Here is a 24,472-nt window from a genome sequence, read left to right on the forward strand (position 1 = left end):
GGGAGTCCTTGTATTTTTTAGAGAGAAGGAATATATACATAAAAATAACATTAAAAGTAATTTTTTTAAAAGTAGCTAGAATAGTGCCTAAAGTATTTGTACATGTAAGCCATATTGTCTGCATGGAGGTGTAATCCAGCCAATAGCAGTAACAAAGAAGATGCTGTTTCACACAAAAATTCTTGAAGTTGTGGCCTGTCACCTAAAGTTAGATGTTTCATGTTAGTCGTTCATCTTGATCTTATTTTTTTTCAGACCAGCTTCTTCATAGCCACAAGAATTCAGATCTAGATACTTAGGCACATTATCCTTCTCATGAAACTTCTAGTGAAATATTTCATTATATAGCAAATTTTTTTTAGTGGCCATACTAGCATTTTATAGTCCAGCCAGACGTGGACAAGGGGCCCAGCATATCAGCATAAAGAACAAAGTCTTTTATACATGAAAAATGATCATCCAGTATTTCAGCTGAGTGCAGTAGGGTGATATATCCATTAAAATGAGGAGTTCAGCTGGATGTTTCTTCATCAAAATTCTTCAAAGAAGAATTAATATTTTTCCATTTCTGAAAATCCATCTGTGTCCCAGTTTCAATGTCCTCTACTACAAAGCTTCTGATTTTGATGATTGGTAGATTATCAAATGTCTTGTACTTCACTGTGATCCCCCAGTCATGCTGGCAATTAGTTTTTTGGCAATGCATCTTGCTTTTTTTCTCAAAAACATCAAATGGACGTGGTTTCTGGTGAGGCTTCATTATATAACGCTCCTTGAATGCATCTCCTAGGACAGTGTGATGAGAGTCCTGAAACAACACATGGCAGAAGTACTTAGTAGTAGAAACAACATTCCTCATTTTTTCCTGATGTTCCTCTTCCCTTCTCAAGTATGTTTTCCCTGTTGAGGTGATTCCTGTCATGCAGGAGGCTCACCTTCCAGCCCCTTTTGCTCATTGCTCTTTTTTCCCCCAATCCATTGAATACCAGGGCCCAGGCCTAGGCTTATCAAAACCAAAAACAATTGCTTTGTATAACCAGTCACCAGCTTATATATATTTGAAATTACTAAGCTTTTTAGGAAACCATGCTTGCATGGTTTTATGCCTTGTGCATAAAACTAAGAGAGTTATTCAGACAATGGACAACTTTGAGAGACTCCTGCTTTCCATGAGGGGTGATGCAATTACTTTGGAGTGGTAGAAAAAACAGCCCTAACAAGATGAAGGAGCTACAGTTGATACTTATAACATATATAATCAAAGACTGCAGAAATTAAAAACCGTACTTGAAAGCATATTTATAATTTGTGCTGGAGTCCGAAAATGCTAGATCCTCCTGAAAATGCATCTTCCATAAAATATATAGGCTGAACTATGACAGAACTCAGTTTGTAGGCATTATTTAAAATGGTTTGAGGGGTTATTTGCAGAGTACTAAGCAAAAACTCTTACTGAGGAGTCTTCTGAGCTCTTGGATCAATCTGGTGATTGATCACCAGATAGGTGATAAACCAGCAGCATAAAATGAAGTGAAAGTCAGAGGTGCTTTAGATACCCCTTGAGAGTTGCCAAAGAAATGTAACCAGGTTTTCACAAAGCTGAGCTATTCCCAACTTCTTGCTCATGCATCTTGCCTGTGCAGAGGAGTAGTGAACTCCTCTACATTCCAAAAACAGCTGGTAAAAACAAAAATATTTTCTTGATGAATAAGGGAAGTGGCTGAAGGCAAACACTCTGTAATGCTCAGCTGTGGCCTGAAGCCTCTTATCACATCACAACTGCACTTTTAAGAGCAGGACAAATAGAAGCAGCTTCAAGAGAACAAATTGCAGAACTATAGAGGCTCAAAGTGCCCAGAAAAGCCTCTCTTCCATGATCATCACTTTCCATTGTAGAGAGTATTGCCTTCTTTGGTCTACAGAAAACATCTTGATGTTCAGAAAAAGTACAATCAGAATGTCTCTGTAAGATACATAGAAGCAATGTGAATTACCTAAAGAATGGAAAACAAAATAATGCAGAAGAATTAAAGGGTTCCTCTTGTGAAACCAGGGTTTACCTTGCTTTTCAAAACTGAAAACTGGCCCAGAAGCCAAGGAGTTAAACAGTGAGCTGATCTCAGTACCTTGTGTGGGTAATTCGTCAGTTTCAAAGGGGCATAGGAAAACTGAAGTGATTCTTGCCATATATATTTGCACACCTTAGACATCATTAACTAATATATCGAAGTCACACCTCTTCCTGTGGTTTACTGATTTACTCAGAATTTCTTTTCTGGTCCAGTTTGCACAACATAGCAAACTTCCACACTGATTACCAATGCTGTTGGTTCAATAATGCTGACTTCCCTGATGTTCATGGATGTGTTTCCATACCTTTATAATTCTGATGTCATCTGTACAGCAGGCATAGGCTTTGCATTTTCCACACAGAAGATTTTTTTTCCCTTCCACTACTTCATGTTTTATAGTTTCTTTCTTCCTGCAATCTCGTAATACCTTTTCCTTCACTTGCAGGTCACGTATCTTTATTAATAAATAAAAATCAAAATCATTATGAAATTAAGAGAAGCTCCAATGTCAGCTTGAACATGACTCAGGATATGTAACATCTAGGAACCTATTAATTAAAGCAAACAAAACAAAATAAAACATGCCTTGTTCTAGCAACTCATACCAAAGAAAGAACATGGTATTATTTGCCAGGTTTAGAATGTAGGACTAGAATAAGACTATGTGATGGACAGCATTTATGCTGTCTCTTCCTCCTTCCCCTCTAGCCCCTTATGACCTCTCTGCTTGTAAGGCTCTTAAGTCTGTGTGAAGACTAAGTCATGTGAAACTCCCTGCAGCACAGGTAGTGCTGCTGCTCTGGGAAGCTCGTGGTTTGGAAAGCAAGCATGAGACCACAGAAACTGCAGGTAGAGAAAGAAGAAACAACCACTGGAGCTGGGAACCAAATGCAGAAACAGAATCCTCTGAGAAGAAGCAGCCATACCAACCCTTGGAGGTGGGAGAAGAAATTTCACCAAGGCCAGAGGGCACAGCTCAGTCTCTGAAATCTGTACGTCCAAGGGAATATGGCAGAACTGTATATAAAGCCTTTTTATTTGGAGTGGCTGCCACTGGCTTATTCTGGTCTTCCCTGAGCCCTGGGAACAACATTGGTACTGGCCACCAGTTGTATTTAACTCCATTCACCCCCATCCTCTGGGTCCAGTCATCCAGCCATTTTTTTATCAAATGAACAGTGCACCCGCCCAAGCCATGAGCAGACAGCTTCTCCAGGAGAATGCTGTGGGAAATGGTGTCAAAGGCTTTACCAAAGTTCAGGCAGACACCAACCACACCCTTTCTCTCATCTACCAAGCAGGTCACCCTGTCCTAGAAGAAGATCAAGCTGGTCAAGCTTGACCTGTCTTTCCTAAACCTATCCTGTCTGGACCTGATCCCCTGGTTGTCCTGTACATAACAGGTGATGGTACTCAAGATGATCTGTTCCATGACATTCCCTGGCACCAAGGTCAGGCTGACAGGCCTGTAGTTCCCTGGACTCTCCTTCTGGTCCTTTGTGTAGATGGGTGGTCACACTGGCCAACCTCCAGTCACCTGAGGCCTCCCTGGTTAGCCCGGACTGGTGATAAATGATGGAAAGTGCCTCTCTGAGCTCCTCTGCCAGCTCCCTCAGTACCCCGTGGGTGGATCCCATCACATCTCAAACTCGTGTGAGTCTAAGTGGTGTAGCAGGTCGTTAACCAGTTCCCTTTGGATTATGGGCACTTCGTTCTGCTCCATATCTCTGTCTTCCAGCTCAAGTGGCTGGATATCCCCAAAACATCTGGTCTTACTGAGGCAAACAAGGCATTAAGTAACTCAGTCTCTTCTTCATCCTTTGTCACTATGCTTCCCCCCACATCTAGTAATGGATGGGGATTCTCCTTAGTCCTCCTTTTGTTGTTAATGTATTTACAGTAACATTTTATTGTCTTTTACAGCAGTAGCCATATGAAGTTCTAGTTGGGCTTTGGCCCTTCTGACTTTTGGCTGCGTAACAACACAGCATCCTTGTACACGTGCCCAAGACAGCCTCCAACTGTCACATCACCCACAGGTCCTTCTCTGTTCATAAGCAACAGGTCATAAATTCTACCTCAACTTGTAAGTTTTTTGCAGTTACACTACAGCTGACATTCTGCAAGCGAGCAGTATACACTGTGCCTTCTCTGCTGATCTAGCCTTTGTCTGAAATCAAATAAAATGAACACTTTCCTCAGGTTATTACTTGGCCCTAGACAGGTGAAGGCTCAATAGGTAATGCCTGTGAGATTTGAGTATGAAAACAGCACAGATCACAAACCTTTCTTGCAAATGTTGTTTCATCCCAGTTCTGCAGGTTTTCAATAGCTGCATTCATCATTTCTTCCTTATAACGGTTCTGTTTTTCATTCTCAACCACTTCCACTTTGCTTGTCACAAGGACGCACTTGCTGTCTTTTGCCCTTCCACGACCTATACAGCAACACATTTTTTCTCTTTAGTTACTCCTAACAACATTTGCAAATGTGGCAGCTCTGCCATAAGAGCCTTTTGCGTGGCTGCTTTTGTTTCCAGTGTTCAGATTCAGGTAATGCTACTTCTAAAAAACATTCTCTCAGCTCTTTCTTCTTCAATAACAAACCAGAACAAGATGTCTCATTCCAGGTATCCTTATGGATATCCCCCAGCCAGTATTGTAGTGCCTGCTTCTGTGGCCTCCCTCAGCTAGATTCAGGCATGCTTTAAAATTCAATTATTGTATAGCATCTTGCTTTCTTCTTGTGGTGTAAAATAAAAATATAAAGGGAAGAAGTTCATCTCAGTCTTACTTATTAGTTTTCTGCCTTGCTAATTGGTGTCTATTAAAAAAACCCCAAACCTGTATATCACAAAAACCTGAGAAACTGGATATACAGTGCTGACAAGAAAAGAGACAACAAAGCAAGTGCCATCTCTGCCAGCTGACTGCTGCCTGCCTGGTTTTTGTTGCTGATACACAGGCAAACTAAGAACTATAGGGATCTTATAGCAGTTTAGAAGTATTTCACTTATAAAAAGTGTTCACATTTCCTCTCGAGCTCCAGTTCCACAAAAATCATGTTTGTATGTGGTTTAAAACTGACATAACCCATTTTCTTTGGACTCTATGGCTTTTTATGAATAAACACTATCCTTTCACCCATACAGGTGAATTCTGGGCCAATTATTTCCTTATAAGACAAAGATAAGAAAATCACAGGACACAAACCCTGAAAACAGAAGACCGAGTACAATGGAGATCACTTCTTGTCAAGTCACAATGTTAACTACTTGGGTGATAGGATAAAATATTTCAGATCCACCCTTGAATGACTAGGCAGTTTTATGCTGTTTAGGAATGTTAAGCAGAAACGAGTATTTAATGTGGCTCTTCATTCCCCTCCGCTGGCCGTACTGTAAAATCACCAAAATTCAAGACCAAATTCTTGACATACGTCTTTGGACAAGCCAAGATATTGCCTTTTTTTTTGCCTTTTTTTGGTCTTAAATTTAAGAGGTCTGCACATGTGAAGGGCTCAGGTACCCCGGAGGAGCTGGGTTAGTAAGTGGGCAGGGGAAGGCCTTCAGAAGCCAAGGCAATACATTAAACTCCATTACAGCAGTCCTTTGTCACAGAATGATTTGCACTATTTCTGACTACAGCTCTTCCAGCCATAGTTCTGCTTACTTGTAAAATTATCTACTTGAGGTATCAGTCCTCAACAGTTCAATAACCTAGTGCAGTATGGCTAATTTGCCTGGCAAAAGAAAAGTCACACGACATCAAGGATGCGGCTCCGCGAACAAATTTGTCATGTCCCATCATTCATCTGACTTTGCTCTGGGGCACAGAAGAACAACAGCAAGACATGCACATATTACTACAGTATTTCCAGTGTGCCACTCAGTAGCACTTCATGTCCATTTCTAGGCCCAAACATGTTTCTACAGTAATAGCTCTAACATTCCATACCTCTGACTTGGATCATTTTGGTGACATTACCGAAGTATTCATAGAGCACAACAAGGTTGCACTCAGAAATATCAATGCCTTCATCAGCAACGGATGTAGCAATTAGCAGTCTGCTGTCTTTGTCGGTTTTGAAGGCATCCAGCACACCCTTCTGCATTGGCAGGGTCATACCTACAGTAACAAAGAACAATGGCAGGAAAAAAAGCACTGAAGAGTTCCTATCTTGAAGAGCAAGATGCCTGCATTTGCTCTTCTTTAAGTGATTAGAAATTAGTATGTCCTCTTGAACTGGAAAACTACTTTAAGTTTGCATATGCAGCTGGGTATGTATTATACCCACTGAGCAGGGATTGCTGTTGTTGTGTCACAGGAATTGTCATCCTGGGAAACACCATTTCAGACAAAACACCCAGCTGATCTTTATTGGAGAGACCCATACAGCTTAGTTAAAACCCAAGCTAACTCTTGACTTAAGCTGTAGATAAAGCATTTTGGTTGTAACTTCTGTTTACCTTAAAATGTCTTTGTTCTACCAAACACAAAATAAGAGAGGGATCTATAAAAGGAACAGGGAAAACACTAGAATTAATCACAAGAAGCCATGATAGTGAAGTTTCTAAACTGCTTTTGAACTAGCTAAAGAATCTTGCAGAAAAGGGCCACTGACAGTGTTACTTTAACTAAAGATTCTGGACAGAAAAGGCAAGGGTCTACTTAGGATTGGTTAAAGGTCTTCTAGATGTGAAGAACACAAGTGCAAACTTGCATGACCTTCCTCTGTTTAAGAGCACAGAAGATGAACACAGGAAAAGCAGAACCATTTTAGCAGCATAGCCTCCATAGGTTTAACCTATGTTATATCTCAGTGCAAATCTGTGTACCTGTTTTATGTTCTTTTCTTCCCTGACCCATCAACGCATCTGGCTTTATGTGGCTAAGTAGAGGGTTTGCTTCCATCCACTTCTTCAAAGCCTGTAAAGCAAATCAGGGAGTTAGATCCTCTGTCCAGGTTAAATGCTAGTTTGAGATAGACAGGTAGAGCTTGCCTATGCTTGCCTAGAAAATTAATACTTCCAAAAGAAGAACTAAAAGCAGAAAAGAAGGTGGAACTTGTGTATCAGGAGGGAATATTTATAATAGGTGAGAAAGGAAGGGTCACAGCTGTGATGCCAGATTGAACCATGCCACAACTGATTTCCACTTTTCCTACTCCTGCAACTTAAAGGCTGGCTAGAGGGCAATAAGCCTTTCCTTGCTGAAAAGTGTCCCTTTTTCTCTTATAAACAACAGATCACTGACTGCTACACCTCTGGGATCAGAGGAAAGGAGCTGCTATTCACAAACTGGACTTTCTCACTACGAAGTGAAAGTAGCACCTCCAAACTGCTCTTACAGAAGAACAAAATTCCGCCAAGCCATGGTAGGCTTTTAAATCTGAATTGAAAAGCTGCCAGCAGCTGCTTGGTATTGTTAGCTTGGACTTTACCCTGCCTTTAATATTCTTCTGGTTTGCAATTTGTCCAGCATGTCTATACCCGAGGATAAAACAGGTGGTTGTGTCTCTCAGCTGATAAATCTGTTGACAGTAGCCAGAGACTAATAATACCTTGCAGTAAATGTTTTAAAGCTACTGGAGCTACTGATTAGCAGCACATTTACTTCAAGCATGAACATTTTCTGGGAACAAGGCATTGGAAGGGAGAAAAAAGGTCATCCAGCCTACATCCTTGATCCTAGCCAAGTATGAAACAGATCAGTGATAAGAAGAGTCCAGAGAACATCTGCTCTACAAAGTCTTTCCTTTTTCTTGATCAAAAACAGGTGCTAGGACACAAACCTCCTTTACGCCCATACAAATCCTCTGGGAAATGTATAAATACCTCCTGACGTGCCATCAGCAATAGAGTAGAGCTGCTGATTTATAGCACTGCCACATTAAAGCCAAAACTCTTGTAACACATCCTGTTAAAACTGACTTTAGACCTAAAGTAAAAATCTGGTGGCTTAACAATCAACTGTGACATGTAGTAAGATGTGATGAAAGACACCACCCCTGCGCCATAGTTTTCAGAAAAAAAAAAAAAGATAAATTTAGGAAGATCAAATATATGCATATTTTTCTATTTCAGATCAGAATGGGAAGGGTAACAGATGAGGCATTATGTTTTCCCACTTCCCACTTTAGGAGCTTTAAAATGGAATTCTTACAGCTACTAAGGCTCTTGTCTTGGCAAAGAGAATAGTGCGAGTTTGTGGGTTATAGCGGTATGCTTCGTCCAGGATGGAAGCAAGCTCTTCCAGCTTGGGATTCTCATTTGATTCATCTTTTGAAAGGGCAGTCAGTTCTGGTTCTTTCTCTGAAAGAAAAAAAAGAGGTGTCTTGAATAATTTAGCTCCTTTAATTCATAAAGCAGAACTCCCACACAAACCTACTTTCAAATACCACACATATTCTCTTTAGCTTCATTTTTTAGCAGAGAAAGCTGTTGGTTAAATGCAACAAAACCCCCAGGAAAAACAAAATTATGAATTTCTCACATTTTGTAGCAAACTGACAGGAGAACTTCTGTGATATACTGTGCATCAAAACACAGCAACAAAACAAAATCAGTTCTTGCACAGAGCACTGTTATTTCTCCTTAGGAAAAAATGGACACACAAAGGCAGACAGCCCAGTGATTTAAAACTGCAATCAACACTGCAACACACCAGAACACAGGCTGGAATATAGCCCACTGCTAACTAAATCAGAAGGTGGAGAACAGTGCCACCTCTAACTTTCAATCAGAAGGGTACAAGGGCCCCCTGCTTCCACCCAGAAGCCTGGGATTTATCCAGGAGCATTGGACAGGAGGCCAGGCAGTGCATTGATCATTGTATGTTGGCTTATCTAATGATGCCAGCATCCATAGATCATAGAGTATTGCCGTACTTGTGGGGCCCACCTGGAAGGATACTGCTGCCTTATCTCCAGGTCAGGCATTTAAGAACCTACTACAGCATCCAGCTACAATGACTACTGTTTTCTTAGCTCTTGCACCAGAGGCTTGCAGTCCCAGAAAATAAGTCGTCCCCCCCCACCTACTCTAACACTACATTTGCACCCACACAGACACTAGATCTTCTGAAAAGTGCCATTTCAGGAAAAACAACTGCACTCACTCTGAAGAAAACACCTGGACCATCCTAGCATAAACTCTCTTCTCCCCTGCAATTGTCACAGGTACTGTGGGAAATACCTTGAAATTTGTCCGTCAGTTGCTTCTCTAACTCTGTATATGGTCCATTTTTCACATTTGTGAAAAATTCATTTAGGTAGGCTAAAGCATCTTCGATGCGTGCATCTTCACTGATAATGAGAGCATCGTTGAATTTCTGCTCAGAAAGAGACATACACATTTAAGCCTCATTTTTCATGGGACAGGATGAACACAGATTTTATTTACCTAGATTAAGTACTACAAACCTGTGATGTTCTTCCACTTCCATGACAACACAAGCACTACAAAGTCTCTTCTGCATTAATCTGTTCTTAGTGAGTATATTAAGACACAAGTCTTCCATGCTATGCTTTAGCCTATGTCTAATTGTTTCAGTCTTCAACATCCTCACAAGGGGAAGCAAAGGGGCAGGGACTGATCTCTTTGCTCTGGTGACCAGTGACAGGTCTGGAGGAAATGGCATGAAACTGAATCAAGGGAGGTTTACTTTGGATATCAGGAAAGGGTTTTTCACCCAGAGGGTGGTTGAGCACTGGAACAGGCTCCCCAGGGAAGTGGTCACAGCACCAAACCTGTCTGAATTCAAGAAGAGTTTGGGCTCTCAGGCACATAGTGTGACTCTTGGGGTGTCCTGTGCAGGACTCAATGGTCCTGATGGGTCCCTTCCACCTCAGCATATTCTATGATTCTAAATAAAGCAATCAGGTTCAACCCCTGCTTCTAGGTGTATCAGAAGGAATAGAATGACTCCACCTCTGTGTGGAGGGAAAGAAGATACACACTTACCCGCAAGTGTTCGGTACAAATGAAAAGGTCTCTACAAATGTTGCTCTCCTTCTCCTTATCTGCCAGCTGCAACAGTCTGCATTTCTTCTGAGTGAGAACTATCCACTGTTCATATTTCTGTGTTCCAAAATCATTCTTGTTGATTTGGGAGATAGTATCTAGTAAAGGAGAAGGAAAAAAAACCCATTTGTTCATCTTGACTAGTAAGTAATAACCTTTAGCTAGAGGATAACACACTTCCCATTAATGTTGGCTCTGAAAAGCCTATGCAGAAGAACACTGTCACGATACAATCATGGAACCACTGAGTCTGGAAGGCATCTGTGGAGACCTTTAGTTCAACCTTCTACTTAAAGCAGATCACCTAGAGCTGGTCCCTCCAGATCATGTCCAAATGGACTTGGAGTTCTTCCAAGGACAGAGACTTCAACTCCTTTGGGCAACCTGTTCCAGTGTTTGACCACCTTACAGGAGAAAAGTTCTTCCTGATGTTTAAGTATTTCTGTTTGTGCCCACTGCCTCTTATCATGCCTCTGAGAACCATCTGTGAAGAGTCTGTGTCTTCTACACTTCCTGTGTTTCAGCATACACCCAGATGTTAGGCTAAAATTAATCCAGTACAATTCAACTGAGGATCTGTGTACATATACACATCTGCAGAGACTTTGGCAACAAAATTAGAGCTCACATCCTATAAGAAGCCTATGGTATTCAAAAACCTGCATGTGCATTGCTCCTTGAATTACCAGCTACTCAACAGTTAAGTATTCATTGTCAAAAAGTCCACAAGCATATTATCCAAGGGCCTGTGCTTGAGGCAGAATTAGGCAGTAACTGTTTGTTGCCTACATACTCTGCCTGAGTGCTTCACAGACTTCAGTAATCAGAGGGTCCACAGAGGGAAAAGCCAATGGCACTCATACAAGAGGAACTGTGATGCAGAAATAAGCTTCAGAAGTGTTTGCTTAACTTAAAGTGAACTTTGAAATTCTCACTGTATTTGTTATTTGATGGGGTTTCTTGGGATGGTTGTTTTGTTTGTGTTTTTTTTGGTTGAGTGGAAGGGTTTTTTGTTGGGTGAAGTTTTTAATTTTCTCTTCCTACACCAGAATATAGTTCACCCTCAAATACCTGGAAAGTGGAGTGGAGGGCAGGGGAGGAAATCTGAGGTAAACAGGCTTAAGGCACTGTAGTCAGTGTGCTAAAGCCAGTCTAAGCACAGACAACATCCTTTAATTCAGAGCAGGAGAGACCAAGACTGATTCTGAGCATAGCCATCCATGGGTCTCTACTTTGTACCCCTTCAGCTCAAATTTTTTATAATAGCCATGTACTGGATACCATTTGAGAATTCTGCAAAAGCAGAAAAGACCAGTTTATTTCTGAAGGACTGCAGAATTAGGTGTCAAGATCACGAGACTTAATGATCTTCTCACAGTCATGCATTTTCCTCTTTGCACTATAGCTCCTGAAGCTGGGATCCTACTGACAATTGTTTAGTTTTTTGGGTGGCCATATCCTCTCTCTGGTGTTGTTCATGTTCCACAGATCCTACTCTAGAAAACTACCTCAGATGCTTTTCAGTAGAAAATAATGGAGATCTGGTAAACAGTGGGAGTAGGGGTAACCCAGAGGCATAAAGAGGAGGGAATGCTGACCAGAATAGGTGGACAGGGCACCCCTAGAAATAACTCTTGAGTGCAACTCAAAGGTCAAAAAAAATACAAGAAATGTCAGAGCAGCAAGTGTGAAAATAAACTTTTGCTATAAGGAAGAAATTACAACATCCAAAGTAGCGCCATAACTGTGACCCCTCTTGTTTTCCTAACAGAGACAGACTTAGGTATGAAGGAGTTGCAGAAATATTTAAATAAGAACATACAGATACCTCTCATCAAAGAAATCCAGCCTATTGCATTTTGAATGCAAGCCCCTTTACTTCAGATTCTTTAATTCAGAAGGATTTGACAGTGTCAATAGCACACCATTCTTAGCTCATGAAACACAGGTTGAAATTCGGGCAAAAAGATTTCTGATTGTCGAACTAGTCATATATAACAGGAAAATAATTGACTGTCCTATCTGTAATCTCTTATTTAGGAAATATTGGTTAAAGGCAAGTTAAAAATTAAGTAGAAAGAAAGTGGAAAAGGAGTGACTGTTCTAGCAGCTATAGGATTCACACTGATATAATCAAATACTGAATTGCAGTACAGGCATATTACAGAATCTTACCCTCTGAGTAAATTACCTGATGAGTAAATCTTCCTCATCATCGCCTCTGTTTCAGACATCAGACCTGAGATAATGTCTGCAAAGTGATTCTGAGCTCGCATTTTAACCCATCTGACATCTAGAGACAAGATATAGAAGTCAGTGGCCTAAGTAAGTAAAACATTTTCTGCAGCACAGAACAAATTCTTGTCTAGAAGTATGCTCTCTATGGTGCTCTATGCAATCACAATCAGGTTTACTGTTAGTGAGTATTGTAGTTGCACAGAAAGAAACTGCCCCCAGCCTTCACTGGCAGAACTGGAATAAAAACAGAGAATGTGGATTACAGCAAAGAGAAAATGTGCCCAGTGAGCACTGCCTTTCTGCAGGGAAACAATGAAATGCAAGCCCAAACTCTTTTCAAGCTAGCAGAAAGCAAAGCTCCAGCTTAGTCTTAAGCTTTTACCTTAATCTAAAAAAGGGGGAATTGGATAGCTGCCTTCATCATGGTGCTTCGCATCTCACAGGAAAATAAAACCGAAGTGTGCTTACGTGATTCTGGCTTGTTTCTGAATCTCTGCAGATCCTCTTTGTTCTCTCTGACAGTGGATATGGCCTGTATGTCAAGGTAGGAGCAGAGGGTACATATGTGCTCTATAGTTTCCTTGATGTTCTTGGCATTACCAACTCCAACAGAAGCAGTTAAACCTACAATCTGAGCACATACATGAATAGCAGTGGTTGCTCTTTTGTCACAAATGGAATAAAAAAAGGAGACACTATTACCAGTCACCAAATTGCCACCATCTTCAAATACAAGATAATAAACAAACAACAGAAGTAAACAAGAGGCAAGCATGAAACCTTGTGAGCGAAATCTTGTCTGCACTTGTGCCTTCTCCAAGGCACTCAAAGTATTTAAACTTAAAATAAATTATCCAGCCACTTGTACCCATAACCAACTGTATTTGTCAGTGCTTATCACACAGAGAAACAGCAAACCCACCCCCAGAACCATCCTTTGCATCCATTAAGAGATGTCTTCTCAGATGGATGAAATCCTCCTGCCAGGAGAGGCAGTGGCTCCATTTTATTGTCACAGAAGACAGCAATGGAGAGGTGACAAGAAGATTACTAAATTACATGTTTTTTTCCGGTTCAGCTTTCCTGTTTGCTCTCACATACTCCAGTCCCTGTCATGCTTGAACAGTCCTTGGCAGCTGCAGAGAAGATGTAACATGGGAAAAAAGCCTGGAGGTGTCCAGGAATGAAGAAGTGTTCCAGATGCTACTGTTCCAATTTGCAGCCATTGTTAAATGGAAGTTTGAACTGGATCAGCACAAAAGGCAAGAAAGACTTCAGGCTTTGCTGACTGCATTGCAAAATACTTTTCTTTCATGTTTCCACCCCATCTGACAGCACGGGCCTTACCTGAGGCAGTTGGTTTGCAGAGGAGTTAAATTTTTGTTCCAGGTATCTGGTCATTAACACATTGTAAGGGTGGTTGCCTGTGGTGTTGTGACACTCATCAAATATCATCAGAGTGAAGATGGAGAGAGAGCTAAGGATCCCAGTCTCGATGCTATTCACAAGAATCTGGGGCGTGAGCACAATGATGTCACTGTCCTGTATAACGTGTTCTACCGAGACATTTGCAACTGTTTCACCACATATTCCTTGAACAGAGTATCTGGGAAGAAGATGCAAAAAACAGGGTATGAAAAAAGGTATCTTGCAGGGCAAAAAAAGCTAGAAGAATGGACTTTTTAGCAAGCCTGAAAGGTAGTTACTAAGTTCTAAATGTCAAATAGTTGGAGAGCAGGCAGTTTGACCACAGAAGCTGAGATAGGAAACTGCTGAGGGTAAGCAACTGGATTTCAACTACCATTAACTGAAATATATTAGATTTGAAGAGTGATGAATTTGTATATTTAAGGTGCATCTGTTAGTTCTCATGTAACATCCCTTTTCTGTATAGGTCTGGCATCACAGGACTGTTTTCTGTTCAGCAGTCTCCTTTTCTTATAAGCTATAAGGAGATATATGTTGATGTTCAGTAATCAGGTCCTTCAAAGTCAGAAGCTATAGGTTGTCAATGCCCCTCTAAGCAATTTTCAGTCCCATCTGAAAGATGGACTTTCATTTTCTGACTAGAGGTTGAAAAATCAAAGCAGTTTGGTTCCTTCCATTTGGAAAAGAAAGACTCTGAGAATGACAAGAGGAATCTCACTGCTGCTGCCTAGAACTGCCTCATCTTTGGAAGCAGGGATGAAAGGAATCTCACGACAGAATACACTTCACCCTTTACCAGAGATAAGCACAGATACTTCAGCCATTTCCATAGATGTGCAACAACCAGTGCTTAAACTTTTCAAAAGCAGACTTCAGAGTCTCCAAGCAAAGTCTGCCATAGCAGACTTCCCTAAAGGGAAGTTTATTTTCTGTGGAGGAAGACATCAGGTAGAATTGCACTTACCCACTTCTTTCAAAATGCTGTCTGAATACATTTTTCTGTTGTTCATACACTGGCACTTTGGTTGCGAGAAAGACAACTTTTGGCTTTTTTCCAGAGGGCACGTTTTGCAAATGGTGTTCACAAATCAGAAGCGCCACAAAAGTTTTTCCAGATCCTTTAAACAAAAACCATGAAAGGTAAAGCACTAATATGAAAGGGTGCATTTGTAAGCAGTAGCTTGTCTCATCCAGATGCCCTGTAACAAAGTGGAGTTGACAAGGGGGCTGTTACACTTCCAGACTCTCTTTTTTTTTGAACACATGCTTGCTGCTTATTCAGGTGAGTAATTGTCTCTTTCTCTCTCACAGTCTCAGTCAGTAAGGACCACTAAGCAGAGGGAAATTAATACCCATTTGCAGTTGTATTTGAGTTCTTCAAAATCACTGAATCTAGTTTTGCTCTTACATCAAACCAGACTATGGTATGGACACTGGGCACTTTCAGCTTCCTTCCTTCCCCATGCAGTCTTGCTCCTCACACACTTCTTTTCCTTTGGCACTCAGGCTCACTGTGCAGGCCATCCAGAGTTCTTCTTTGTCCCTGTCTCTCCAGGGCTTAGGGGAAAAGTAGGCTAGCAACATGGAAAACATGGGTGCAAAGAAAGGTGATTGATTTCTCTTTGCCTGCTAACTTCAATCTTCTTAGCTCAGCCCTGAGCTACTGCAAAATTTCTGTGCTGTCTTGATGTTGTAGGCATTGCAGTAGAGAAAACAGGGGAGCCTCAGGCTAACTCGTCCTATTTTTCCTTCAACTTGCAAGTCAAATTTCTTAAATGTCTGCAAAGATCAGTGACTGATTTTACCTCAAAAATCCACACCGGAGACTGAGAAAGTGGAAGTCAGAACATGGAAATCTGAATACAGGCACTGAAGTGCCAAGAGGAATACCTGTCTTGCTCAGTCTCTGTGCTGCCCATGGCTATTGATTTCAGGTTAGATATGGATCTACTGCAAACAAGACTGCTTTTAAATATAAATAGCTGAAAAAGTTTGACTCAACCCCTTACCCTTCCCTGTCCTTCATAGCTATCTACACTAAGAGAATCTTTCTAAGAAATGTCTATTTTCCTACCTGTAGGGGCACATATCAGTGTGTTTTTCCCATTGATAGCAGGCTGTGCAAGTTCAATCTGGTAGGTTCGAGCCTTCTTTGGTTCATAAACAGATGAAGACTGATGGACCATTCCTAGGAAAGAACCATGTTTTTGTGAAGAGTGTTACAACAGAAATGTGTAAAATATACTGTGCCCCATACAGCTGCTGTATAAAATGACAGAGGTAGAAGAGCCCTTGCAGTCCATCCAGAACATTCTCTGACAGTCTTTTAACAGGACAGATGCACCAAACATGAATTTTGTGTAGGTTTGATGGCATGCTTTTGTTACCTCTCAACTGTGCTTCCTAAAATGAACTAATTTAAAGGTCTTGGCTGACAACTCTCACTTAATCTTGTCCTTTTTTTCAACTCAGGAAAAACCCACAAGGGATTATTTTTCCCCAAATGTATGCACAGTATTCCTTCCAGCCTTCTGCTCTACAGACTTTTGAAGTTATTACTCTCTTAAATTGTGGTCTTTTCAGAGGGTTTGCACTTCTGGAACAGGAACTAGAAACCACTGGTGGAGCAAAATTTGCCATATGACAGCCACTGCACAGATCCTTTGCAGCCACATTCAGCTCTTTAAATCGGTTAATACCTCATCATGTGTGAAGTAGTTATATCAGAGAAGAGGTGCAGCGACAGCAGTCTGGTGTTTGGAGACCTTTTTGATAATGAGCTGACAGAAGAACTTCTCACTAGAAATGTGATAAATGAGAGGCAACCCCTAACATTTGCAATGCCCAGCATGAGATCCTTTAAGCATTAAAACAGAAGACAGCTAACTCAAGTCAGAGATTCGTACTAGTTCCTCAGTACCTTCCTTTGTGGCACACCACATCTGTGTCCTTCAGGAGTCTAACGAAATGGAGAATACCAACCACAAACTGTTTTTAATTCTTAAGTCTTACCTGAACCCGAAGAAAGATTTTCACTGAGATTATTATCACATTCTGCTTCTTCAGCAAATGTTATCGTGGTTTCAAAGCAATTCTCAGAGGCACCTGTCATTTCACCATCAACATCTTTGCCATTATCTGTATAATCAGGGGGGGAAAAAAAGCATATTGTTGATCCTTTTGATTTTAAAATGTTGTATTTGTTGTGATGGAGTTGGTTCCTGGCATAGAAAGACTACATAAAATGATGCTGCATCCAGGCTCCCTTTCAAGGAATATTGATAGCACTGAGAATCTTGGGTTTAAAAGAACCACATATTTGGTGAACGTGTAGTTATCCATTAAAAATCAAAGGAGATAATAGTTTGGGAGGAAAGTGATATCCTCTGTGTTTACCGACAAGACAACACTGTGTAACATGGACATTAACCACAAGCATGAAAAATACTTTGGAGTTCAAAGCAGCTTTGTAAATTCAAAGCTCTGTTCTCCCTTTCTCCCCACTTTCTGAAAGGACCCAGGAATGGTAAGACTATCTCCATTCTTTCTCTTACACTATAATTGAAGGAGATTACAAAAATGCTAAAATTTTATTTGACCTCATAATTATTACCTTCTCAAAGAACCACCCCTGGGCTTTGCATGAAGAGTTTCTTTGCAAGCAAAACGCATGATCACGATAGTGCTGCTTTTGGAGAGGGAGAACAAGCACATTTGCACCCCAGTCCAGCTCCAGAAAGTACACAATATCTGCAGTTAGCTTCTACTAGCAACGCTTCTTAACTGCTACCAGGAGAATGCTTCCAGTATAGACAATGTTTCTTCAACAGGCTGACTTTGGCTTTTTTAAGCTGGACGTTACAGGAAGCTTCCCCAAAAGACAGTGATATCTTTAACTTATAAAATATAACTGTCAACCAAATAATATCTATAGCCACCAGCTACATAAAATAATATCTATATACATATAGGTATTGTTCTTATCTGTTATTTTACAAGTAAAATTATTTAGAAATCTATTAAGTACATATATAACTTTATACATATACAATAATCAAATCTCCAGATAAGAAATTACACCCTTTGACTACAGCAATAAAAAGATTTAAAAATTAGAAATATTGCTTAAGAAATCACTTAAATATAGCTTGTCCCAGTCAATCAATTAATTAATTAATAATTTAAAACAATTTAAACAAACACTTAGAGTTTGGGAGACAGCAAATACAGTTATGAAGAAATACAGTCCAATTTATCTAAAATAATTTATTTTGTGGCAAAATAATGTATTCTGCTCTAAACTCTCCTGTGCTGCAGGCTATTCTTATCAGTATTTTTCAAGTAGGGAAAGGTAAATTCAATGACAAAAGCAAAATCTTATGACAGGCAATTCTGCACTTTTACAAAATATGGACATAGTCACTTGGTAAGGGCTGCTTATCAATTTGTCAAAGAAAAAATTGTATGATCTGCTCTGTAGATCATAGAAGTGTATCACTCTAGACTATCAAATTACTAATCAAATTTTATCAGAAAATATTGCATCTATTGCAACTCAAGCAACCAAAAAGATGGCAAAGGGGGAAATATAGAAGAAGAGAAGGAAGAAAATAACTGTTTTGCTAGTTTTATGTCTTCAGACCCTGTGCTGTCTGATTCTGACAACCAAAAAAAGGCATTATTCCTAATCATATGGGAGGAAAAATACTCAGAAAACTAATTTCTGACTGTTCATAGGATAATACCGGTATCCTTTTAAATTGGTCTTATTCTTCTGAAAAAAAATTCATCTGTCTGGTACAAGAACAGGAAAAGAGCATCATAAAAACAATTCAAAATTTACCTTCTCTTAAATTCCACAGTTCACTTGCATTGTAATACCCTGCCATATCCAATGCCAGCTGAAGACTTTTCGGCCAGTTTTCCTTATCCGAGCGACAGAGACATTCAATGAGTTTAGTTATCCCCGCTGCTTTGCTTCTGTATTCACAAATCTGCACGCACCACAAACAGAAATTGCTGTAGGTTCTGAGCGATCAAAAGCACTGTTCTTTGCTTGGTAGTTGATTTGTTACGTTTGATGTTCAGTTGAAAACTGCATTTCCTTCTCACTGAATAAAAGCTTTTCCAATAAAATTCAGTCATTTACCTACTGCTGGTTCAATTCTGCCAGCCTAGCTGTATACTAAACTTACCTGGACTACATCAATAGGTAGGCTATTTGCTCAAATATTCACAAGCTCTGAAACATTACTGAGATAATCGGTGAATTTTCATCTGGAAAGGTCCTTGTAATAAGCTGTATCTGCCATAAACTTCTGAGACTGAACTGGGCCCCCCAGTTCAGGAAGGACATTGAGGGGCTGGAGCAGGTCCACAGAAGAGCAAGGAGGCTGGTGAAGGGACTCAAGTACAAGTCCTATGAGGAGAGGCTGAGGGAGCTGGGGTTGTTCAGCCTGGAGAAAAGGAGGCTCAGGGGAGACCTCCTCACTGTCTACAACTCCCTGAAAGAAGGTGGTAGCCAGGTGGGGGTTGGTCTCTTCTCCCAGGTAGCTATCAGCAAGACAAGAGGGCATGGTCTTAAACTGTGCCAGGGGAGGTTTAGGTTAGATATTAGGAAGAAACTCTTTACAGAGAGGGTAATCAGGCATTGGAATGGGCTGCCCAGGGAAGTGGTGGACTCTCCGTCCCTGGAGGTTTTTAAGATGAGAGTGGATGTGGCACTTAGTGCCATGGTCTGGTAACCACAGCGGTGTTGGATCAAGGGTTGGACTTGATGATCTTGGAGGTCCCTTCCAACCCAGCTGATTCTATGATTCTATGATTCCATTCCAGAAGAGGGAAAGACAAAGCTACAAAATTTATGGCAGACCTGACGTTTGGTCAGATGCCATAGCTTTCCAAACGTTATGTACCTCCATAGAGAAACAGCACTTTAAAAATAAAAAAGTTGCAAACCAACCTTCTCGGGAGTCGTCAGAAGTGAGAACACCTTACACACTCCTTCAGAGGGCATTGGTACTTATTATTAACCAGTAAATCATTGGTAACATCACTCATTATCAGTCATTGATAACAGCACTGAGTTAGAACTGAGTAGCAGTATGGCAGCTTCACATCCAAAGGCAATGAAAACGCTATCAAATTCTGTGACACAGCATTTAGCTAACGACTTCAGACCAGAAGTTCCATTTCACCCTACCTTTGAGTGCTGACAAAACCCAAAGAGCTACACAAAGTTTCTAGTAGTTGCTACAGTTAAGGTAATAGAATATGTCAAATCCCATGACAAGAAAGAATCAACGTAGGCAACACATAAATGCCACTTTGTCTACTTTGATCTGTATTTTTAGGAGCGTTAATGGAGTGTGAATGCTCCAGAAAGGGGCCTATTTCAAAGGCATAGTAAGGCACCCATTCCCCTGCGATGTGGCACCTTGCAGAGCCCCTGAGATCTCTTCACGTGAGACTGGATTCCACAAAGATACACGGCTGAGCACTGTCAATGCCAAAGCCACCCAATCCTGCTTCCCTGCCTGCCATCCTTTTGCATGCCTCCTTGTCCACCAAGCCAGAGGGGTGAAGAATGAGAAGTGCAAACAGCACTGCTGTGGGATGCTGCAGCCACACAGCAAGGCCTCCTCTAAGGAGAGGAAAGAAAGTCCTTCCCCAGGGGACTGTAGCCAGCCATCCTCCTTGCCCAGCCAGCCGTCACACAGGCACCAATTCATCCCACAGGTGAGGCAGCCAGCACTTCTCTGCAGCAAAAATAAGCAAATACCAGGACTTTACCATACCTGCAGGATCTCATCACACTCCCTCTCTATCAGGCATGTGTTTATGTAAGGCATGAGTGCTACTGGGTCAATTTCTAGCATTGTTGCTTCTATCCGCTTCAACAGCTGTCTGTGCAGTTCCAGTTTTTCCAGTTTGCTGAAGTCCCAGTTTTCTATTGCTTCTGCCAGTCCAGTGTAACCTTTCAGAAAAAGAGACAAATTGTTACTATGAATTCAATCTCCAGCTAGAATAGGTAGGAACAAGCTGAAAAAAACCCTGCTTTCTCAGCCACACTGGAGAAATTAAAATTATTTTGCCCAATAAATGATGAAAATCTAGGTGAACCACAAACAATTTTTATTTAATAAGTGACTATTTTCCCTTGGAAAAAGGGAATATAAGTTTCTTTGTATGTCTAGCATGAAAAAAACCCTATGCTAAAGGAACAGTAACGCTTGCAAATAGGAAAAAGAGCTACAGAATGTTACAGGTCACATCACTCAAGCAACCATAACCACCCCTGTCTTTTGATCATACAATCCTTGGATCCTTGCAGTCCATTATATTCTTTCAGAGGATTTCCCACAGCACAGGATACTATTCAGAATCACAAGCTGCTTTAGTCCCCTTTTATTTACCAGCCCTTTATCTTTTAGTCCTGTCCTTGGCTTCCCCCTTCTTCAAAAATCCCTGCTGTATTAGATTCAAGTCAGTCCTTAACAGACAGCACTGCAGACACCTGCAGCCTAGACAGTCATCAAATAGCTGTCCTGGAAAAGATAATGGCAGAGATGCATATTTTAAGGACTTGTATGATTTGCTTGAGGGGTGGAAAAAAGCAGATCTGGGTCCCAGAGGAACTTGTGGGCACACAGAAGGAATTTGCCTAACTCCTTATTTTCTTTTGGAGGAGCAGGAGAATGATGTGTGCCCAGGTGGCCAAGAAGGCCAATGGGGTCTTGTCCTGTATCAAAAATAGCGTGGCCAGCAGGAGCAGGGAAGTGATCCTTCCCCTGTACTCTGCGTTGGTGAGGCCACACCTTGAGTATTGTGTTCAGTTCTGGGCCCCTCAGTTCAGAAAGGATATTGAGGTGCTGGAGCGGGTCCAGAGAAGAGCAACGAGGCTGGTGAAGGGACTGGAGCATAAGTCCTATGGGGAGAGGCTGAGGGAGCTGGGGTTGTTTAGCCTGGAGAAGAGGAGGCTCAGAGGTGACCTCATCACTGTCTATAACTACCTGAAGGGAAGTTCTAGCCAGGTGGGGGTTGGTCTCTTCTCTCAGGCACTCAGCAATAGGACAAGGGGGCACGGGCTTAAGCTCCGCCAGGGGAAATTTAAGTTGGATATCAGGAGAAAATTCTTTACAGAGAGAGCAATCAGGCATTGGAATGGGCTGCCCAGAGAGGTGGTGGATTCACCATCCCTGGAGATTTTTAAACGCAGATGGGACGTGGCACTGAGTGCCATGATCTAGTAAATGGACTGGATTTGGACCAAGGGTTGGACTCGATGATCTCGGAGGTCTTTTCCAACCCAATCGATTCTATGATTCTATGATTCTATACACTTACCACTGTGTCTTTAGACTAGTTATTGCCTACCGCTGCATCTGCCAAAAATAAGATTAATCCCAAATTCTAGCCTCGAGCCTGTAATAAGTAAGCAATGGTAAAATTTACTCGTCAAAATATATATATTGTACTTTCTGTATATTATAGCTAATGCTTTGTTGGGACTGGGGAGTTGTAAGCTGTGGAATAGTTAACTGCTGTGTTACTATTATAAGTTGACTGTCCTGCAACTGGCAGTTCCCAAGTTGGCAAAGATAAAGTATTTTGCTTTACTGAGCACGTATACAATATCCTGTTTTTCTAAAAATATTGTTTAAGTGTACTCATTAGAAAAGAAGAGAACAAGGATCAGAAGGTCAAGGATGAAAATGATAAAGAAGAGCCAAGGAGAACATCTGGATCATCTGGATACCATTCCCATATTCAGCTCCAAGGACATTGGGCTAATTAAAACTATTGAATGGAAAGTCCCTGGCAATTAAAATAGGCCTACAACAGAACCAACCAGAACAAAGCCCGCGAACTCAAGCCTAATCAAGAGCTAATAAGTGACTATGGGAGGGGAGTTGAAAAAGTATAAAAGTTACTGTTTGTTTTTATTGGGCTTGTGGGCCAGTGGGGAGCAGGGGTCTCTCCAGGCCACCCAGCGCGCTGATTTGCTTATCTGCACTTTATATAAATCTTATAATAAATTCTGCTGCTATAGTTTGATTTGGTTTATTTACCTATAACAAGCCCAATTAATAAGTACTTGGGATAGTACTTGAAATCGGCAAATTAACTTTTTCAGTTTCCTGCTGAATGTACACCAAACTGAACACTATCAGCACGTTCAAGGAAGAATTTTTTGCAATTCAGAAATGAGGACTATCACAGGCTGGTAAAAAGTTGCTCTGGACCTACTATTTGCTTTAAGGGAAGACTGGAAGTCCAAATGATAAAAGACTGGAAGACTGGGAAGTCCAAATGATAAGAAATTTTGTAATATTTGTTCACTGAGATCCTATAACTATTAATAGTTAACAGTGAGGAAATTAAAACAGAAGCAGCTTATGGCATGAGATTTTGGGGTTCAAGATATCTAATATATCACCAACAAGAATCTATGACAGAATATACATGCACAGAGGAAAGCTGGCAAATCCAGCTCCTTCACACACGGGCGCCTCCCCACACCTTCCAACAGTTTTATTTCCAGCCTCCGTCAACCTGCCTTTTCCTACTGCATCTCACCTGGTGTGGCAATACCCTACAGCAGAAGCCCATGGCCAGCGTGGTGACTCTGCACATCCCGGGTGCGCTGGGCTGCTCTGCCCAGCTCCCGGCTGAGCGCGGGCGGCACCTGCGGCTCTGGCAGGGCTGGGAGAAGCGGACAAAACCACCCCGCGAGTGGAAACCGACCTGCTGCAACAAGGGCGTCCAGAAAGCCCCGCAGCCAGCCTTCCGCCTCCAGCAGCAGCACGGTATCCAGGAACAGCGCGGCGGCCGCCGTCACCCCCTTCTCCTCCTCCTTTCGCACTCTCTCCTTCATCTCTAGCAAGAGCCCAACACAGGCAGAGAGTGAGGGATGGGGGAAAGGGTTGGAGGGAGGCGGCGGGGAGCGGGGACCTCCCACCCGCGGGGCTGGGGGCGGCGGGCACTGCCGGCTCTCACCGTCCGACATCCAGTCCGTCATGTTGCTGAGGATGTAGACGGGGTTCAGGATCCTCTCGATGTACCGCCTGTAGCACCGCAGGTTTCTCTTCTCCTCCGCCGTCATGGTGAGGCCGGCTGCGCACCGGCGGCGGCCCCGCTCTTGGTCCCGATCCCAGTCCCCGTCCCAGCCCTGGGAGAGCACGGCGAGAGCCGGTAGGGAGCGAGTGGAAGCCGCCCCCAAGCTGGGAGCGACGGGGAAAAGAAACTTCAAGCCAGCTGGAGAACAGAAACAGAAAGTGGCACAGGAGGGAAACGCTGCTTTGCGCTTGCGTCTGCCCTACGCAAAAGCAAAACCAAAAAACACAACAACAACAACACCCCCCCCCCAAAACAACCAACCAACAAAAAAAAAAAAAAAAAGAAAAACACACCAAAAAACCCAACAACAACAACAACAACGACAAAAAAACCCAAAAAACCCCCAAAAAACTAAAACCAAAAAACAACCCAGCAAAACCCCCCCCCAAAAAAAAAAAAAAAAAACAACGACCATGCACGTGGTTGGAAAGCCTGTGACCAGCCCCGTTTGCGGCTGCCGGTGAGGGAAAGCACAGCAAGGAAATGGAAGCAAAGGCATCCCCTACCCCTTCTTCCTTTTTGCCCCCAGAAAGCCCTATGCGGGTTTTTATGGGCTGTATCCCGGTTTTTAAAAGATAGAAGTACTTAAATT

At 41.8% G+C, this 24,472-nt stretch overlaps 1 protein-coding gene across 1 annotated transcript; it reads right to left on the reverse strand.

Annotated features, from left to right (window-relative positions):
- On the reverse strand, nt 1-24,041 carry DDX58 (DExD/H-box helicase 58). The gene is made up of 18 exons (XM_027748102.2): nt 23,761-24,041; nt 23,509-23,640; nt 20,559-20,737; nt 18,605-18,755; nt 16,774-16,899; nt 15,836-15,949; nt 14,726-14,879; nt 13,681-13,939; nt 12,802-12,964; nt 12,287-12,388; nt 10,036-10,193; nt 9,268-9,403; nt 8,237-8,385; nt 6,910-7,000; nt 6,029-6,199; nt 4,358-4,509; nt 2,377-2,526; nt 1-808 (listed from the first exon to the last, which is right to left on the reverse strand). Exons 1-18 carry the CDS (start codon nt 23,864-23,866, stop codon nt 512-514), a joined length of 2,790 nt encoding a protein of 929 aa, XP_027603903.1. The 5' UTR covers nt 23,867-24,041; the 3' UTR covers nt 1-511.
- Between the last annotated feature and the right edge of the window lie 431 nt (nt 24,042-24,472).

Source organism: Pipra filicauda, unplaced genomic scaffold (genome assembly GCF_003945595.2).
Source record: "Pipra filicauda isolate LSUMZ 115617 unplaced genomic scaffold, ASM394559v2 scaffold11_size5308982_pilon, whole genome shotgun sequence".
Lineage (NCBI taxonomy): Eukaryota > Metazoa > Chordata > Aves > Passeriformes > Pipridae > Pipra > Pipra filicauda.